Below are 19,141 nucleotides of genomic sequence, written 5' to 3'. Positions count from 1 at the left end.
CTTAAAACTTTTATTCTGAAATACTACTGAAAAAGTCAGACTGCGCAGACCATCAGAAACTAAACCTAGATCTGTGTGGGCCAGTGAAATTTGCATCCCTGCCTTTGGAAATCCAGGTTTTTAGAAACCAAGCATTTTCTGCACAGAAACTTTGAAATAAATTTATGATTAGTGGCTGGGGTGATTCCTGGCTTTGTGCAGCTGACTTTAAGGTTTTCTCTCAGCACAGTCTTTTTAGTATAAAAATCCTGCTCAGTCTGCTTTTTTCAATTAGTTATTCAGAGTGATATCCTGCTGTAAAGCTTGTCACTCAGTTTGTTCTTTTTAACCTGTCTCTCAGATACTGTTTCACTGTGAATACTCTGTTCCTACACTGCCTTCTCTGAGGGTATTCAATTTCCAGGTGTAGATGCTGAAAAAGTTTTAGCCTTACTCCCTTTTAGAGACTTAGGTAAATTTTTTTTTTCCTGTCCTTGAAGCTTGTGGGTCATCCAGGGAAAGAGGAATTTATTAAAGGGGTTTTTTGTTGATCAGAAGTTATATAAAAGTTCTGGCTGGTAAAAAGCAGTGTCTTGCTTTATTTTTTCCTGGCCTTTATATGTCAAAAGGACTGGTTTTCTTGGGTTTTTCTCTGACACTTTCTCCTTTACGTTTCTTTAGATTAAATGCTAGAACTCTTTCATGAACATGTTAAAAAGCATTGCTTCTGATTTGTACTTCCACAGGGATTGTGTTCAATGCAGAGCTTTCGATAAGGGAGAAAAGAAGGAAACATGTTCTCAGGAATGTATGCATTTCAACATGACGCGGGTAGAAAGTCGAGACAAGTTGCCACAGCCTGGACAGCCCGATCCGTTGTCTCATTGCAAAGAGAAGGACGTTGATGACTGCTGGTTCTACTTCACATATTCTGTCAACTCAAATGGTGAAGCCAATGTCCACGTGGTAGAGACCCCAGGTATGAATGTGATGTCGCCTACTCTCCCTTTGTCTTTGTTGTTAATTCATGCAGTTGTTGTGTACTACAAAGTAGCTCTGGTTGATTTGTGGGTTAGATGCATTTGGAAATAGGTACTTTATTCCCTAAGTGAGAGTTGTGGATGCCTGGAACTTGAGCAGCTTTAGAAAAACGTAAGTCTCTCTAGACCTAGTTTTTTGAAACCTTTAGGCTGACAGAAACAGGTTTTGTTCTTCAAAAACAAAGTCAGTCAGATATGTGTATTTGTTAAAGCATTTCATGTTTTGACTTGGACACTTTGCAGGCTTGTTTTACCTCTCCTGTAGCAAGTCCTAGATATCTAAATTTTGATAATTTTTTTTTTGACTGGGCTTGTGCTACAGGTGAGAAACAATGGTGTCTGTAAGGTTTTGTTGGGTTTTTTCTTTTCCTTTTCTTAATAATATGGGACCAGTCTTACACAAAAAAAAACCCAACCAACAGCACAAAATTATGTACTGTGCTGCAAACTGCTTAAATTACTTCATGCTGGGAGCCTTTGCTTTTACTTAATTGAGGTACCTTTAAGAATAGATCTGAAAAGCCTTTTGCTTAGTTAATCCTTAATAGTCAACTGTTCTTGATTTTGTTCAATCTTCTGACACAAAAAAGAGAGAACAATTCTATAGCTCGATCAGTAATTTACCATTTATTCACCAAGAGTATTGTTAGTTTGAATTTTGAGATGTCGCATCTAACAGTGCAAAAATTCTGGTTTTGTACATTAGCAGTGTGTGGTCTCCTGATTTTTATAAGTATGATACAAAATACACACCTTGTGTGTTGAAAGGTTTAGTGCTGTATTGTACTCAAGGTATTTTCAGAATTGATCATTTGGGTGATCGTCATTTAATATAGGTCAGTGGTTAGTGGCTTTTAGAAATAAATACCACTTCAATTCAGAATGTTTTAAATGCTCTAAAAATGTAGTCCAATGTATAGAGGAGGACCTTGAGCCCTGTCTTCTTTTAGGACAAGTCAACAGATACCCTACACTTCAGGGATCTGACCTTTTCTTTGATAGATTTCTGTTGCCTTAAGAGCTGAATTAAGCCTTCATGGACTGGAAGGCACCTTAATTTTGTACCAAGCAAGTGCTGAAGGAACAAGCTATGTTCAGTAGAGCTATATTCGGTGGAGCAGACACTTGTTCCATGCTGGTTCCCAAGGAATTCCTGTCATGTCCGTTCCCACTGCCCCCACTCCTGCAGAGGCAGCTACCAAGGTTAGGAGTCTGCACTTTCGGGGGAAACAGTGTTCCTATTGACAGCACAGAAGTTGCATTTGTTGTTTCTGATTTCTTCAGTCTGTGCATTGAGCTCTGCAAAAGCCCTTGTTCAGTTTGTGATTATTGAGAATTTCATATTAATAGAAGAGTTGGGTTTTATTTTGGAGGATTATTATTTCTATGTCAGTCACCTTAAATCATTTTGCATCTGTATTACTTTTTTCAAACACATAATTCACTTATTTTGAAAGTACATGATATTTTTATCCAAAGATGTGCCTTTTTTAAAAGTCTTATTTCAGCAGGGATCAATTTCCAAGATGAGGAGATATCCTAAAAAATCTGTCTCAGAAGCGAAGTTATTACTTATCTCTATATATTAGCTACTAACAATAACAGCCATCTGAGGTAAATTGAGGAACGCCCTTTTTCTGTAACACTGTTGATAGAGTATTTGGGGACTGTTCTGCTAATCTGCATTTGTACTCTAGCTGGTTTATCCCTCCAGCGCCACCTTTGACTTGGCGCTTTTTCATGTTTAAAATACAATTGCTAGTTATTTTACTTTAATACTCTTAAGCTACTGAATAGCTTGAGGGGTTAGCAGTGTGTAGACTTTATCATCAGAACATGAATTTTTCTATTGCTAAGACTAAACACAAATTAGAAGGATAAAAATGTTAGAATGTTACAGGATGTACACATTCCAAAACTTCCATTGTTTGAAAGGAAAATAGTATTGGCATATCTTTGATATTCAAAATACTCACTTCAGTACAAAATAAAATTTCAAAGGCATCTGGTTATGCATTACCTTTACCATTTTGTAAAATCATGCTTCCCTCACTTTGTTCCCTAGAATGCCCCAGTGGCCCTGACATCATTCCCATTGTAGCTGGTGTGGTTGCTGGAATTGTTCTTATTGGACTTGCATTATTATTGATTTGGAAACTACTAATGATCATTCATGACAGAAGAGAATTTGCTAAATTTGAAAAGGAGAAGATGAATGCCAAGTGGGATACGGTAAGTCAAGAGGCTTTTATCTATCTAAAAGCTACAGTGGTTGAGGAAGAATAGAAGATTTTTGTTCACATGCCTTAAATGTTTCAGAATGTATCCCTGCCTTTTGGCCTATGGAGGAACAGAAATATCGTTATTTTAAGCTGACTTTAAAACATATTATGTGTTACGACTAGCAAAAAAAACCAAACCAACCAACCAAAAAAAAAACCCAAAAAACAAAAAAAACCCCAAACCACAACAAAAAAACGCAACACTCTTTGAGAAGTACCTCTTGGGTTAGAAAAGCGAGTAATAACTTCAGTAGAAATAAAAATTTGATGGTGACATAATAGTTCAGCTTTGCAGTTCTACCACACTTTACAACATAATATTAAAATGTTTATTAGAAGATGAGAGTCACTTTTGCATAAAATGAAGAAGAAAATTTTACGCTTATGAAAGAGATCTTGTGAATACTCATACAGGTTTGGTTGGGAGATTTCAATAACTGGTCACAAAATCATGGCTGGTACTGGTTTGTTGAAATCTTCCCAGCCCCTTGTCAAAAGAAAAGTATGCAAGAAAAACAAGCCTATGTTCTATAGGCTTACATAGGCTATAGGGTCACTGCCTCTGGGAAATTTTAGGAACCTGCTAATCAAAAACCCTTCACTACAGTTCTGTAGAAGTCAACACCCACGTATGCTTGATAAGGGAATACTTTAAAAAAATCTCCTAGGAAGTCTTTTGTTTTTATTTAAGAAAATTAATTAATTCTATGCTAGAAAAATAATTACTAACACTTTTCTTTATATAGAGCATGATTTTTTTCAGTGATAGTTGAGAATATTACTTTTCTTTTTTTCCTGTTGAATTATTCGACATTGACCATTTCTTTTACTTCAGCAAGAAAATCCAATATACAAGAGCCCTATTAACAATTTCAAGAATCCAAACTATGGACGTAAAGCTGGTCTCTAAGTCTCAGTTTGTATCTTCTTTCATTTTCTTCCTTTTTTTTTTTTCCTTTGCATGTCACTTCAAACTCACTGTGTGTCAGTCAATTAATCACAGTTTGAGTCTTGCTTAGTTTATCTACTGCTGCTTTGATTCTGGGGTTTTAAAGAATGCAGCTTGAAAATTTTTAACTTGTTTTGACAGCAAGATTGCTTACTTACTAATACCACCAGTACTGGCTTAAACTATTCTACAAGTGAATTATATTTCTTTTTTCCTGGATAAATGTGTGGATATATAATAGAACAACTGTTAGGATTGAAGAAGCTTTTTGGATTGTGGAGAGACACAGAGTTCACAGGAGGGTTTGTCTTCTATTTCCTTAAATCAGCAGTCAGTTTGCTTGAAGTTGATGTTTGCAAAGCTAGTTTAGATATTCCTCAGATGTCCCAGTCTATAAATACCACTGTTTTTATTAGAATAACTCTGGGAACATTCAGAGTAGCCTTACAGACTTTTTTTTTTTAACTGCTCTGGCTTATTAACGTAGTATAGAACTACCCTGCATTTAAAGCATGAAATGCATATACTCTATTGATTTTATAATTAAATATGCATCTTATTTTTTCCATCCATATTTCTGCTGAAACTGGCAATATCACAGTCCTTGTAGCCCAGCCAGCTTGGGGGTCTTCATAGAAAAAAACCCACATTAATATGAGAGAAGGAAATGTTCTAGTCCCCTCTAGATGCATTTTCCCCCAGTTTCTTAGTCCTTCTTAAACTCTGCCTGAACACCTCATTTCTGTTCAGTTCTCTTCACACCCAACAAGCAAGGAGAAATGGCAGTATTCAGAAGAGCAAGTCAGTAAACCAGAAATGATGGAGAGAGATCTTCTGTAGACTTTGAGATTGCACTTTCTTGAACACTTTAGGTGTTCATCTCGTTCCCTGGGCTGTCCAGTTTCTGGGGAAAGAATGAGAAAGGGAGGATTAGATGGGGAATGGATATCACAAGAATGCTGGGAGGTGAGAAGTACAGGCATCAGATTAGAGGGAGGGGAAGGAAGAAGTTGGGAAGGTAGCACATCCTTTTAAATATCCAAGGGCTTTTTTCAGGTGCCAGTGGAAGGGAAGAATCTGTTATCTCTAATTTTATTCTGTCTGCTGTCTACCTTTTTCAGCGTTGCATTCAAAAGATTTCCTAAAGGAAAAATGAGGGGAGAAAGCAGGAATTAAGAGTATTTAAGCTTTTATCTGTCCTCATGGTGACAACAATTCCAAATACTTTGTCTAGCATTCTGAGCCCTTCCTTGATGAAATATACTTTCCTCTTCTTTTTGCAGTCGTTTCACTTTCCAGTGTGTTCAAAATTGATTGTAAAATATCTTCATTTTGTTTGCCACACCGACCACATTCAACTGCTTTCCATTTTTCTTCTCAGAGTTGATTATTCTGGGGAGGAAATGGAGTTCTTGTTCCTTTCTAACGTTTCACATAATCCATCTGGTTAAGTCTCTCTTACCTTCTCTTCTGCTATTCACTTAATTGTGTACTCTGTTGCATGCAGGACAAGCATCTAACAAACCATACGGTGTGTAACTTCCATTCTGTGCTTTCGTTCTCTGCCCCATTACTCTTTCAGGATCTAATGTCTTTAGTGCTGCCATTTCTCCTCAAAATGTACTTATTGCAGAAAGCTTTCCTCTTGCGTAAATGGAGGGATTGAATTCTGCCTTCTTGTTTCACTCACTGCGAAGATCAGACGTATGAAAGAGTGTGGGTTTTTTAAACATGTCTTTTTCATTTTTGATGTTCATAGAAATATCAGAACTTTGGGGAGAAAGGGAGCTGGGTTTAGTTTTATTGGCCACTGAAAAAGACAAGATCAGTATTGACAGAATAGGTGACCCACAGGAAGTAAAAGAAGATCCTCCTTTCTCCTATAACTAAGATTTTTCTGGGGTTTTTAGATTGTTGAAGTAACCTTTCATTTAGGTGAAGAAAGTTGTCTTGTCAAGGCAAGAAAGTCATCTGAAATCCCATTACAAGAAAATCACACTGCAGTAGGTTCCCTCCGGGTGTATACGTATACAGTAAAATTAACTGCGTACAGTTTGTGCGACCCTTCCCCCTCTTCCACAACAGTCATACGCACACGTGGGCTTGGTTACTGCAGTGAGTAAACTGCAGCACCACGAAGCTTGTCGTGGACCAGGTGCCCGAATACTTTACCAGTCCTGGTCTGTGGTGATGTGAATGACTTGTCACCACAATATCTGTGCAGTTGATGCTCAAGCCAGCTAGGTTGAACCAAGTTCAAGTTGTCCTTGGCCTGCAGTATAGGTACTGTCTTAGTATCCTTTCACCGCTGTCGGGCCTTACTGTCTTCACTGCCTGTCTAGTTCAGATTTGTGCCATTAAAAGAGTATTTACTTAACAGCAGGCTAGCTGCTTTCCTTTAGTCTTCCAGTCATGGTAGATGATGCCCTCTGTTGTCTGTGTTGCCCTTAACTTTGGCCTTTGCTTCATCCTCTGATGCAACTGCTGTATTTATGGGTTGTCAGGTGACTCATTTTATATTACTGTAAAATAATGATGGATATTGATGAGAGCTGAAAATAGTAAGAACCAGCTCTTGAACAATGTATATGGGATGAGTTTAAAAATTCTAGTGTGCAGTTTCTTGCAGTGACTTAGGACTTAAACCCACTGTAAAGGTAGTTTAAGTGACTATTGAAATAGTAAGTCAGGGGGAAAAAAGGAATACAAAGGTTAATCAAACATCCTATATAATAGGTTCATCTTTATGCAACACTAGACTGAACTGTTACCCTCTGAACAGCCCAGTCTATTTGAAAACTAACAGTGTTGCAAGAACATAGCTTGTTATTCTCTGCTGAAGATTACTTTTTAAAAATACCTCCATCTTAATTTTAATGTATTTCACTTCATCTTGTATGTAGTTATTGTTTGACTTTTATTTTGGTTTAAGTGTGCATGGTGTTTTCATTTATAGGGGCATGTGGCAAACGTGTTTTCCCTAATTTTGCATGCTTAAACCAGTGTATCCTCTGCAGTGGCATAAAGAAAACGGGTTTATTTAAAAAACCACTAGTATTTGTCTAAGACAGCAAGTTTGGAATACCATGTTTTAGTGGCCAGTTAAAAATTTGGAATGCTGCTAATCTCTGAAAGTTCATACCATGTGCCAGCTGTGAGGGGCCCTAAGGGAGGTGAGAGTCGTGTTGAACTAGTGGACATTTATTTACTACTTTCATGTTAGTTTTAATGGTAAGCTATCTGTAGAAGACCTTGCCAACCCAGGGCTGAGACACAGTGATTGAGTATGGCTGGAAAGGCCAGGGCTGTGTTGCTGCCTGTCTAGCAGAAGATAGCGGGGAAGGAATTGCAAATCCATTGGGTGCCTATGTTGCAGTTATAGGCAGTAGAGCCTCAAGAGCCATTTAGCTGATCGAACGTAAGGTTGGGTTAAGCTGAGTAGTTCTCTGTGTGTTGACAAAATGTCCATTATTTGTAATGGGAACTGAGGCACTCAACTGACATGGGGAGACACCTTGTTAAGTGCCTTATTCAGTGATCTAAATCCCACTGTGTGCTTCTGAGAGTTCTTGGGAACACAAAGTGCAAGTACAGGGGAAAAGAGTACAGCGTTTTGGTTTCTTTGTAAATAGAGCTTATGCTAAATAAAGACCATGTAAATTTCAAATTCTGATTTCTCTCAAACAAGCATTATAGTGAAAAATATACAATCTTATTATGCAAATTGCATTTTAAACCTGATTCCAAGTTCAAATTAATTGGATGAGCAGCACCCTGCAAATTTCCAAGTTTTAATCCTAACCTTTAGACCAACTCCTACACTGCCTGAAAGAAGTTATCTTTTACGAACAAGAAAATGTAAACATATACCTCCCTGTAAGTGCTGGGGTTAGTCTGTTTTGTAAAATGTTGAAGGTTAAAAGCACAGTATAACAAATATTACATAATGCCTTGCCACTGAAAAGCTGTGCAATACCTTCCAGTCTGCATATGATACAGCCTATTAAGCTTACAGACTTTCTCTGCATCATAAACTTTACTGATTTATTTTTATATTTTTAAGAATTCTCCATTAAAACTCATTGAGGAAACACACAATGTACATTGCCAAGAACGTTGAGGCATAATGAGATACTTCAGTTACAGATTAAATCTCTTATCCCTGGATGTTCTTCCAGTTTCATTTACATCTTACTATTGCAAAGCTTTTTATTAAAAATAGGGGGGGTATGTAATTTTGCATTGATTAATTTGTCTGGTGAGAACTAGCCACAACACTATTTCCATGATTTAAAAAAAAACAAACAAAACAAAACAAAAAAACCTAAGCAAACCAAACAAGCAAAAAAACTTAACTCGGCATCCCTTTCCAAACTAGTAGCGGATATACTTTTAATGAAGGCAGAGTTTGCCTGGGAACTGATAGAAAGGTCTTTTGCTGTTACTATGTATTTGTGAAGTATAGCCACACTGGACACCTAGTTCTTCCTTCACCTCAAACCAGAAGACGTTGACTTACATATTGAGAAGAGTGAGCATGGAACCCTGACTTCTGTTGTCCAGCAGTCCGTGTTCTGGCTGGACTTGAGAGACTAGGCTGGATTCTTTCAGGTCTAGGCAGGCTTAGATGTGCCTCGTTGCTCTTTCCATGTAGAGAAGCTGGCTTCAAGGAGAAACAGCCTTTTTCTGTGAAAGGAACCATGACAGAAAGGCAGTACACCAGCTAAATGGTCTTCCTTAGCAGCAGCTACTGTTGTTGGGGTAAGCCAGTTACTTGCCCCATACCAGGTCTTGCAAATAGAAGGCAACAAACGTACCAGGAATTGTGATATGAAAATTTCACACCAAGTTGGTTTCTTGCTTGCCTTGTCACCTTTTGGCACATCCTGTGGTATTCCCAGTTGTTTTTCCAGGTTTATGACCCTGAAAAAACAGACACACCTGGTGTTTTGTGTCTAGGGGGAGGATTTCCTTCAATTGACTGTAGGAAAAGGTTTTTTTAACCTGAAATATTTTAAATGCTGTGTAATTTAATAGAGTAGAATTGAATTAATATGGTTATATAAGCCATATCAGACTAGAGGGATCTTCAAAGGGAGAGAGATTCCCTTACTGCTGATGAAGGCCAGATATGATTCTGGCCAGAACTGCACTCAGGCTGACATCTGCACTGTACTGAATTTCCTCAGGAATTATTCGTGTATGCACAGAACAGTTTCATATACTGGTAAACAACATTTATTTAGGTTGAAGTTCAGGTTGTGATAAGAGCACAGCACTGCTGATCCAGACTGTACCGGTAGAGTCCTAGCCTAGCGGTAGCCCTTTCTCCTGGTAAGATTTATCTATTCATTTTGAGTTCAGGCCATTCATCTTAGGTGTGCAAGGATGCCGTAAATGGAGTAAGATTTACTGAGATAAAAGGAAGCCTGGAAACAAAGGAAGCTTACAGTAAGCTTAATTTAGATGTTTTCAAATCTCAACAAGAGAGATGTAAGCGATTGTTTTGTAGCCATTTCTCACGTCAGTAGAAATAATGTTTTTATTTGCACCAGTACTGAAGTTTCTTGGTTTTAACTATGCATTTTGCAGGTTGCGGAGACCTGCAGGAATAAAATGAGAATGACAAGCACTGAATGTTCAATATAAATATTGAATGTGTATTATCAAAATAGTATAAGCCTTTCTACTTTGTTTCTAGAATTAAATTATAATGCAAGATAAGCTATTTAAATGTTTATTATAGCAGAATGTGGTCTGTGGTCAGTCATGGTTTCAAACAATGTTGTTTACAGTCCTCCTGTTCTTTAAAAAATATCATGGGCCACAGACCCCTGAGTTGATGGCTGAGCCCTGGGATGACCGTATGAGGTTCATATGCTTTGAAGGAAATCTGTGGTGTAAACTGGACAGGATCGTGCCCTAACCTTTTGCTTTATTAGCTGAGCATGCCTTTGTTCAAGTTGCTAGAGGGAAAACTAGTTTGATTTAAGCTGTTTGTGTGTACAAACAAAACATTAATGGATAATTTCTTAGGCTAATTTTTACACTTCTTGTAAACACAGTGCTTTTTTCATCTCTTTAAAATGTTAATGTAAATATTTTTCTTTTTCTAGGGTGAAAATCCTATTTACAAGAGTGCAGTGACAACTGTGGTCAATCCTAAATATGAGGGAAAATGAACACTGCTTGTATAACTTCACAACACTGTATGCAGCATAGCAATTTTTTGTAGTCACAGTAAGATAGATTTAGGGCAAACTGCAGTGATTTTACTAATTCATTACATGTAGGTTTGTTTTCCTGTGCAGGTTTTGAAAATGTACCATATGTAATTTTTTTTTTTTTTTTTTTTTTTTTGCAAATAAAAGTAATCAGTGCCAGACGTCTGACAAAAAAAAAACTTGAGACTGTGTAGCCTAGTCAGCTAAGGTCACATGGTGCCTTTTTGACCTTTTCCACTCCTGTGCTGTGAATCTAGGTCTTCTGCAGGGTGCGATACTGCTGTGGCATGACTGGGAGGGAAATGGTTAAAGCAATCAGCATGAGGGCTCTGCCTAGCCATTTAGTATTAAACTTTTAGCTTTACAGGGAAATCAGGGCTTGAGTTTGCAGATATAATTAAACTCATGTAGCATGGAGCTGGTGGTTAACTGATCTTCTACTTGCTAGACATATGATTAAGTATATGGTAAGTTGAGTAAGTTGGAAGTGAGCAGTGTAAAAGACTGAAAAGTGTGTGCATACTTATTTTTAATTTTTAAGTTCCTCATTGCCAGGGTATGGTTAAAATGAAAGGGTTTGAGAAGAATGTTAAGAAGGAAAATATAGCTTTAAAACACGTGCCATTACTGAAAAAGTTGCTGACTGGTAACTTGCGTAGTTTTAATTTGTAAATTCAAGCCCTGGGTGGCAGTGTCATGAAATACCTTACCAAGACATCCTCAAAATACATAAGGGCCTTACATCATACTGTGTCTTTATTCTGTAATGTTTCCTTGGTTTCAAGCCTGGTGCTTTGTCACCCTTCTAATCTTTTTAACGTATTTGGTTGCGATTCATTTTGTAATATTTTTGTATCAACACAAGCTTTTTTTTTCTTGGGGTTTGTTTTTTTTTTTTTTAGCAGTCTTAGCTGTAAATTTGCCTTTACCCTGTAGCTAAGATTGCATAGTTTGTCATGTGACAAGTCACACATCATTCTTGACATGTGCCATGTATATTTGCCTTTGACCATTCAAACTGCATCATAGTCGTATTCTTGTTTTAAGTGCCTTTTTATTTTAACAGATGTTCACTTTTTACAGTGCTATTACTGAAGTTATTTATTAAATAAAAGTACCTTAAAATACTTAAATCTCGTCTCTTTATGTTGTAGAAGTTGATACTATTCCAAAAACCTGAGAACTGTGTCTGTTTGGGCAAGAGGTAATAGACATTGTAATAATACCAAATATGTGCTTTAGACCAAATCTGAGAAACATTAAGCAGAAGTGATCTTGCATAACAAACATTAGCTGTTGCATGAAATGCACAAAGGCCAGGGTGTAGCACAGTGCTCCGTGTTACGTACAGTGGCCGCTGATGTAAAGCCCCAGGCTTGCATGTGTGCTAAAGAAGTTCTGTAGTTTAGTAACTGTTCCAGCAAATGGGCTATTTGGTTAACATTGTTTCACAACACACAACAAATGAGAAAAATCACTACATTTTGTAGGAAAAGAAAGTCTTCCAAATTTTTTTTAAGGGCATAATATAGATAAGCTAGATTATCAAAACCATTTTGTAATTAAATACATTCCTAAGGTGTATTAATGGAATCTGTATGATTATTTATTTATTTTTGTTTAAACTGCTGGTACTTCAGGTTATCCTGAGAAGCTGTGGGGATCTAAAAGTCCCTTTTAACCTCCATCTGTGGGCAGAAGGAGCCTGGTTTCCACGAAGTGGGAGGGGGGCATCGACGGAGAGGTTGGGCAGTGTGCGTGTGTGTCTGTCTCCATCTCTGTATGAGGGAAGCAGCTGGAGACAAGAGGATCCAAGGGCCAGTTACGAGGTGGGCTTGGTTGTCTAAGGCCGGTTGCTGGAGAGATCCACGATGGGGTGGGTGTACGTTGGTGTGTGCGAGCGGGGAGGTCTGCAGCAGCAGCTGGAGCAGGGCCGGCACAGGTGGCAGCAGCAGGGGAGAGCGGAGGTCCAGGGGCAGCGGCTGGGGAAGGCTGAGTGTCTAAGCCCAGCCACGGGAGGGATGTCCATTGGTCCTGTTTGTATTTCCATGAGTGCTCTCTTCTGTCTGCGGTGCTCTGTGTGTTTGTATGTACATACTGCGTACATATTGTGTGTGTGTCTGCACATGCTTACTGGCAATACGTGCTTAGGCTCACTACGGGTTGGACCTGGGGACACGGAGCTGCTGCAGCCTGCCTTCTCTTGAGCTACCAGATTTGGCAACAGGTACGTTTTCTGACGGTTGGTGCAAGCAGGGGCAAACTCACAGATGGGAAGAAGCTGTGCAACAATTTAGCCTGCTATCCTTCATAACAAAGTCCACAGTACTGCTCTGGATTAGTTCTTACATCATGAATGCTTTCCTTGTGTTGCCTTTCCAACTAAGGGAATCGAAACAGCCTAAGAATGCCTTCCTACCTGACCGCAAGATAAGAAACCAGCTGCGTTCATATATACAGCTGGTGGTGTCTGTTCCTCTTGATACTAACTTTACAGAGTTGTGACTTGACTATGGCCATGATGGATGAGATTTTATTTTGAGCATTTGAGTACTTGCCTCCCTTCCTACTGCTTTGGTCACTTCCCCAACAATAGTGGGGATTTTCAATAGTTCCATAAGAAAAAAATGCAGAAATTTCTTATTACTTGTCCGTGACAACTGTCTTCGCTGGAGACAAGGCAATTTGAACAGAAGGGATAATTTCTGATCTTTATGGCTGTTGGTTTTTCAATATTCTAGAAAGAATAATCCCAAATTTCTGTTTCAGACTAGGTATCGAAGTCCCCTTCAGATCTTTTTACCTCTCAGTCTTTCCCAGACTTCACAGAACACTGGAGTCCTGAACTAACCAGAATTCATGTCATACGGGTAGCAGGATGCTGACCTTTAGGAACCCTGATGCCTATACAGCATTACCAGTCCTCCTAAATTATGGAAGTAGTTGTGGATCCTTCCTGGCTTATAAATACTGACCTCAGCTACTTACCCTGAAATCTGCAAGTTGGTGAAGCAGGGAACTCTTAGTAAAATACCAACAGGTGCATAGATTCAAAAGACTGTGATCCCACACAGGCTAGATAGAAGATCCCAGTAGTATATGTGTTTTAAAAGAACTACAGTTAATATAACCATCATCCAGCTATCGTTAATCCATCAATTTCCCCAATTCCTGTCCAGTAACTAGAAGTAAGCTAGAATTGCTTTATGGCAGTTGTTAATTAAGTTTCTTGTCTTGGATTGAAACTATAACAGCAAAAATAAGTCAGCTAAAGAAAATCTCTATAATCATGTAGTTTATTAAGTAATATCCATGAACTAACTTTGCCACAGTATGTTGAGACTCTTGCCTTAAACTACCCCTAGGCTGCTTGGAAGACTAGTCAAGAGCTCAAACTGAAACAGCCTCTTATCACAGTCTGGAGCACCTATATATGAGGAAATCTAGACTGATAAATACATACTTCCCTTGGGATTCTGATGTTTTTCCTTCCTTTTCTGCACAATTGCACAGCTATACAATATGACCATTTTTTCTTTTCCGTAAGAAGTACAAATTCATTCTCAAGAGGAGCACAGAATATGAACAGAAAAAAAAAAATTAACTTTTTAAATAAAACTCTTTTATTTACCAAAGCTTTGGTATTGACCAAGGGGAAGTGGTGAAAGAGTATGCTCTAGCTACAAAGTTCTACTATTTAAAGGGTGTTTTCCAAGCACTTCTGTTTTTTATTTCTGAAAAATGAGTGGTGTTCCTCAGGGGTCGGTATTGGGACTGGTGCTATTTAACATCTTTGTTGGTGATGTGGACAGTGGGATTGAGTGCACCCCCAGCAGGTTTGCCGATGACACCAAGCTGTGTGGTGTGGTTGACACACTGGAGGGAAGGGATGCCATCCAGAGGGCTCTTGACTGGTTTGAGAGGTGGGCCTGTGTGAACCTCATGAAGTTCCACAAGGCCAAGCGCAAGGTCCTGCACGTGGGTCGGGGCAATCCCAAGCACAAATACAGGCTGGGCGATGAGTGGATTGAGAGTAGCCCTGCAGAAAAGGACTTGGGGGTATTAGTGGATGAAAAACTGCATATGAGCCAGCAACGTGCGCTTGCAGTGCAGAAAGCCAACTGTATCCTGGGCTGCATCAAAAGAAGCGTGGCCAGCAGGTCACTGGAGGTGATTCTGCCCCTCTCCTCTGCTCTCATGGGACCCCACCTGGAGTACTGTGTTCAGCTCTGGGGCCCCCAACATAAGAAGGACATGGACCTGTTGGAGTGGGTCCAGAGGAGGGTCACCAAGATGATCGGGGGACTGGATCACCTCTCCTATGGAGACAGGCTGAGAGAGTTGGGGTTGTTCAGCCTGGAGAAGAGAAGGCTCCAGGATGACCTTATAGCAGCCTTCCAGCACCTAAAGGGGGCCTACAGGAAAGATGGGGAGGGATTCTTTAACAGGGACTGTAGTGATAGGACAAGGAGTAATGGCTTTAAGCTGCAAGAGGGTGGATTTAGATTAGATGTAAGGAAGCAGCTCTCCACTGTGAGAGTGGTGAGGCACTGGAACAGGTCGCCCAGAGAAGCGGTGTGTGCCCCATCCCTGGCAGTGTTCAAGGCCAGGTTGGATGGGGCTTTGAGCAACCTGGTCTAGTGGAAGGTGTCCCTGCCCCATGGCAGGGGGCTTGGAACTAGATGATCTTTAAGGTCCCTTCCTGCCCAAACCATTCTATGATTCTATAAAGTCAGAATTGCTGCCAAAGCAGTTATCTAGCAGAAAGAAAATATTTATAAGCAACTATGAATACAAGTACCAGAACACAAGAGTGCTGCAAAGTAATTCAAGTGAATGTTCATTAATGATAATAAATACATTAACCCCTATCTCATTAAAATGGATAAATTGCAGCTAGAAAAAAACCACTGTAGGGCATAATTTTAAATAACTTGAGAATATTTGGGTTAAACATTAATTTTAAATGCATTTTGGAGGCAGGGTTTTTTTAAAGATAACATTAAACTGAAGAGTATCATACAGATCAATGTAAGAAATAGCTTGTAAAATACATAGAAAAAAACAAGTCTCAAATACTTTGTCACTGGAAAATGGTCAGAAATATTCTATTTGTTTATTCTTCATAGGATAGCTATATGAGCTGTCTCACCTTGCTTTAACACTGCATTACATAAAACAAGTCTTGTTATCCACAAGCGATTTAAAAGTACTGTATTGCAGATTCTCTGCTATGTGACATTTCAAACTCTTGGCTCCATTCCTAATTTTATATACACAATTGGGATTGCCAAAGCAGATATTAACACACACTTAAAAATCACTTTTCAGTGATTTAAAGAGCAAGACTTCCGTTATCAATGTCTTACAGTGAAAGCTATTGAATATTCTTTTACATATGTGATATTTGTTCTTGCTGTTTGAAACTTCCAAGCTGCATCTGCTTACCAAGATGTTCATTACCAGTTAAAGACGTCGCACAGTGAAGAATGAGCCAACGCTGCAGATGAAAGCATAGATTGTTCTTCATAGGTACTAGGGATTGTGGATCAGCCTTTAATACATCTATTGACCACAGTCTGCTTTTCTCTTTCGCTCTGCTTCCAAAGGAGAGGATGGAGCCTGTACGTGGCACTGCTGGCAGCGAGGTATGTTGGCCAGTGTTTTGTAACGGGGTGATGTCGAGAAGCAAAGTTCCAGAGCGAGGAATGAATGCGAGTGATCAGGAAAATGCCTGAGGTATGGAAGCAGCACGCAGAGGAAGGGTAGGCAGGGGAACGAGGAGCCAGAGCACATGGGCAAGGGAGGGAAATCCACCCGTTTTCCGTAAGTCACCCACGCTCCTCCATCTACATGTTTGCTTTCAGATCCTTTTACTAAGTTATTTACTTTACAATTACCAATGAATCTGTCGTGATTAAATGATTTCTTGTCACATTCTCATCTTTTTGCAAGCTCTGATTTTCTTCTATTTCAGCAATCAAAATTTCTCCTTTCCTGATGAGTTCATCATGAGTTATATAAAAAGTGGATGGTTTTGGTGTGTATCTCAGAAAAAAATTTATAGAACAGCTCTATAAAATGAAAACAGATACAGAACATGGAAAAGAAATGTTTGTATTTCCTCAGCACTACCGTGGCTATACAGAACAGTCAACGTAGATTAATCAAACCATTGCATTTCATTAGATAAAGTAATTATGTGTTTAAAAAAAAAAAAAAAAAAGGAAAATAATGAACTATATATTTTTTCTTATCTATTATTTTATTTACCTTTTATGTTAGCACAGAGCAAAGACAAGTTAAAAAAAAAAAAAAAAGAGAAGTAAGTGTGTATCTGAAGTGTCATAGATTTTATTCTAGAAATATTTCCTAACCAAAGCACAGCCCTTAGAATAATCAGTCACACAGTCATGGCTTTTTTCTGAGTAAGGAGTACAGATTCAGGATCAAGGCCTACTTCAGAGTCCCATAGAAAAAAAAAAAAAAGGCATCAAAAACCAGTAAGTCAGATCAAATGCCTCCATTCTTCTAAACAAGCGGTAGTCTGAGACATAAGATGGAGTAAGGAGTAGAATTCCTGTTTTTTTTAATGAGGATGCTGACATAGCATAATAGGTGTATCAGAAACTCTGAAAGGATGATAATTGATAGGATATTATAATTGCAAGACTGATAAAAGTCAAACCATCTACAACACTAATGCCTAATTTCAAAAAGGGAAAGTATAAAAAATAAACTCAAAGGGGTAACTATAAATGTGTTTGGAGGGAGGCACCAAGTTATTCTTGGGTACCACAAGAAAGACTTCAGAAAGATCACACAAACAGAAGAAAGACTGATTAAACAGCCAGTAAAAGAAGCTGATCAAAGTAAGATGTCCTTGGAAGAGCTGAACTGCATTTAAATGAAGAAAATAAAAAAGAACAGAAAGTTGAACATTAAAAGTATGCTAAAGAGGATTTAGTGCCTGAGGGAAGGCATGAAAACCAATAAATACACTGGAACAAGAAGCCTGACACTGAGATACAAGAAGGACAGTTGGAATAGAGAAATAACAGAATATGCAAACTCATTCTTTGCTTCTATATTTACTGTTGAGGAGTTTCATGAGATAGCCAACCTAAAATTCCCCAGCTTGGGGCAAATACCAGAGAAATTATTCACATTGAAGCATCAACAAAATATTCTAGGGCTAAATCAACAAAAGGAATGTCAGCAAACTGCCAAGAGCCAATGTTAATCATTTAAGAAGGCTTAAGGAACTCAAGGATGAGTGCCAGATCTCATTGCCGTATGAATGGATAATGGCTAACATACGTGGTCTTGAGTTTTAAGAGGCTTTCTGGGAGTTAAAAACAAAATACAGAAGAGTTATCCAGATGTTTCTACCACTATCTGGTAGAAATTAATAAGTAGACACATGGATAAGTATAACATATTGTGGAAGAATCAATACGGGCAGAATGAAGTCATATCTCACGAATCTAGACTTCTTTGAGCGAGTCAGTAACATGCAGACAGAGATAATTTCATACAACTGGATTTCCAAAGCCTTTCAACAATGCTTTTCATCAAAGACCCTTAAAGAAACTTCCAGGGGATGTGAAGAAAGTCTTCAAAAGAATAAATAACTATTAGAGACAGAAGATAGAAAACACAGCATAACAATTAATTACCGGTTTTCTAATTTGAGGGATGTCATGGACGGACTCTTCGACCTGCTGGCCTCACTCCTTGTAGTGCAGTCCAGGATACCGTTAGCCGCCTTTGCCATGAGGGCGCATTGCTGGCTTGTTGTCGGCTTGCTGTTCCCCTGGACCAACAAGGTCGTCCTCCGCAGAGCTGCTTTCCAGATGGTCGGACCCCAGTGTGTGCTGGTGCGCGGGGTTATTCCCCCCCAGGCGCAGGTCTTGGCACTTTCCCTCAGTGAATATCATGGGGTCTCTCTGCCCACGTCCCTCTGAACGGCAGCACAACCACACAGTGTACCAGCTACTCCTCTGAGTTTGGTATCATCCGCAAACTTGCTGAGGGTACTGTCTGACCCGTCATCCAGGTCATCATAGAAGATGTTATACTGCAAAAAGGCCAGTATCAGACCCTGGGATATGCCCCCAGTGATTGGCCTCCAACCAGACTTTGTGCCACTGATCACAGCCCTCTCAGCCCAGCCGTTCAGCCAGTTTTCGATCCACCTCACTGCCCACTTACCTAACATTTACTTCATCACCTTGACTACAATGGTGATATGGGAAACAGGGTCAAAAGCCTTACTAAAGTCAAGAAAACATCGACAGCTCTCCCGTCAGAAAATTATATTCGTACATTTAAGCCAAGATCGTACCTGTACATAGTCAGTGACAATCTCTGAACTCTCTGTTGCCTGCTCAGGAAATAAGGTATAGACCATCGGCTTAATACTCAGCAACAGTCAATAAAACATACAGAATAACTAGGTATTACTAGAAAAAGAGTAAAAAGCAAACAGAAAATGCTGTCAAATTAAAAAAAAAAAAAAAAATCTTGAGTAAATCTTGAATACCACTTCAGTCTCAGCCTTTTCAGCAAAGATACGATAAAACTAGAAAAGACACTGAGGAGGATGACAAAGATAATGAAAGTTGCATACCAGTTTCTATACAGGGAGTGATTAAATACAAAGGG

The 19,141-nt window shown here is 39.0% G+C and overlaps 1 protein-coding gene across 1 annotated transcript in view; it reads left to right on the top strand.

The window, feature by feature from the left end:
• Positions 1 to 11,607, top strand: part of ITGB1 (integrin subunit beta 1) — a 47,235-nt gene extending 35,628 nt beyond the window's left edge. Inside the window, exons 14-16 of the mRNA XM_049798695.1 lie at positions 726 to 958; positions 3,085 to 3,251; positions 10,367 to 11,607. Coding sequence (XP_049654652.1) covers positions 726 to 958; positions 3,085 to 3,251; positions 10,367 to 10,432 — 466 coding nt within the window. The 3' untranslated portion in view covers positions 10,433 to 11,607. The remainder of the gene's footprint in view (positions 1 to 725; positions 959 to 3,084; positions 3,252 to 10,366) is intronic.
• The last annotated feature ends 7,534 nt before the right edge of the window (positions 11,608 to 19,141 follow it).

Source organism: Accipiter gentilis, chromosome 4 (assembly GCF_929443795.1).
Source record: "Accipiter gentilis chromosome 4, bAccGen1.1, whole genome shotgun sequence".
NCBI classification, from domain to species: Eukaryota; Metazoa; Chordata; class Aves; order Accipitriformes; family Accipitridae; genus Astur; species Astur gentilis.
The sequence above is the reverse complement of the archived record's forward strand: the minus strand, read 5'-3'. Positions and strand labels throughout refer to the sequence as shown.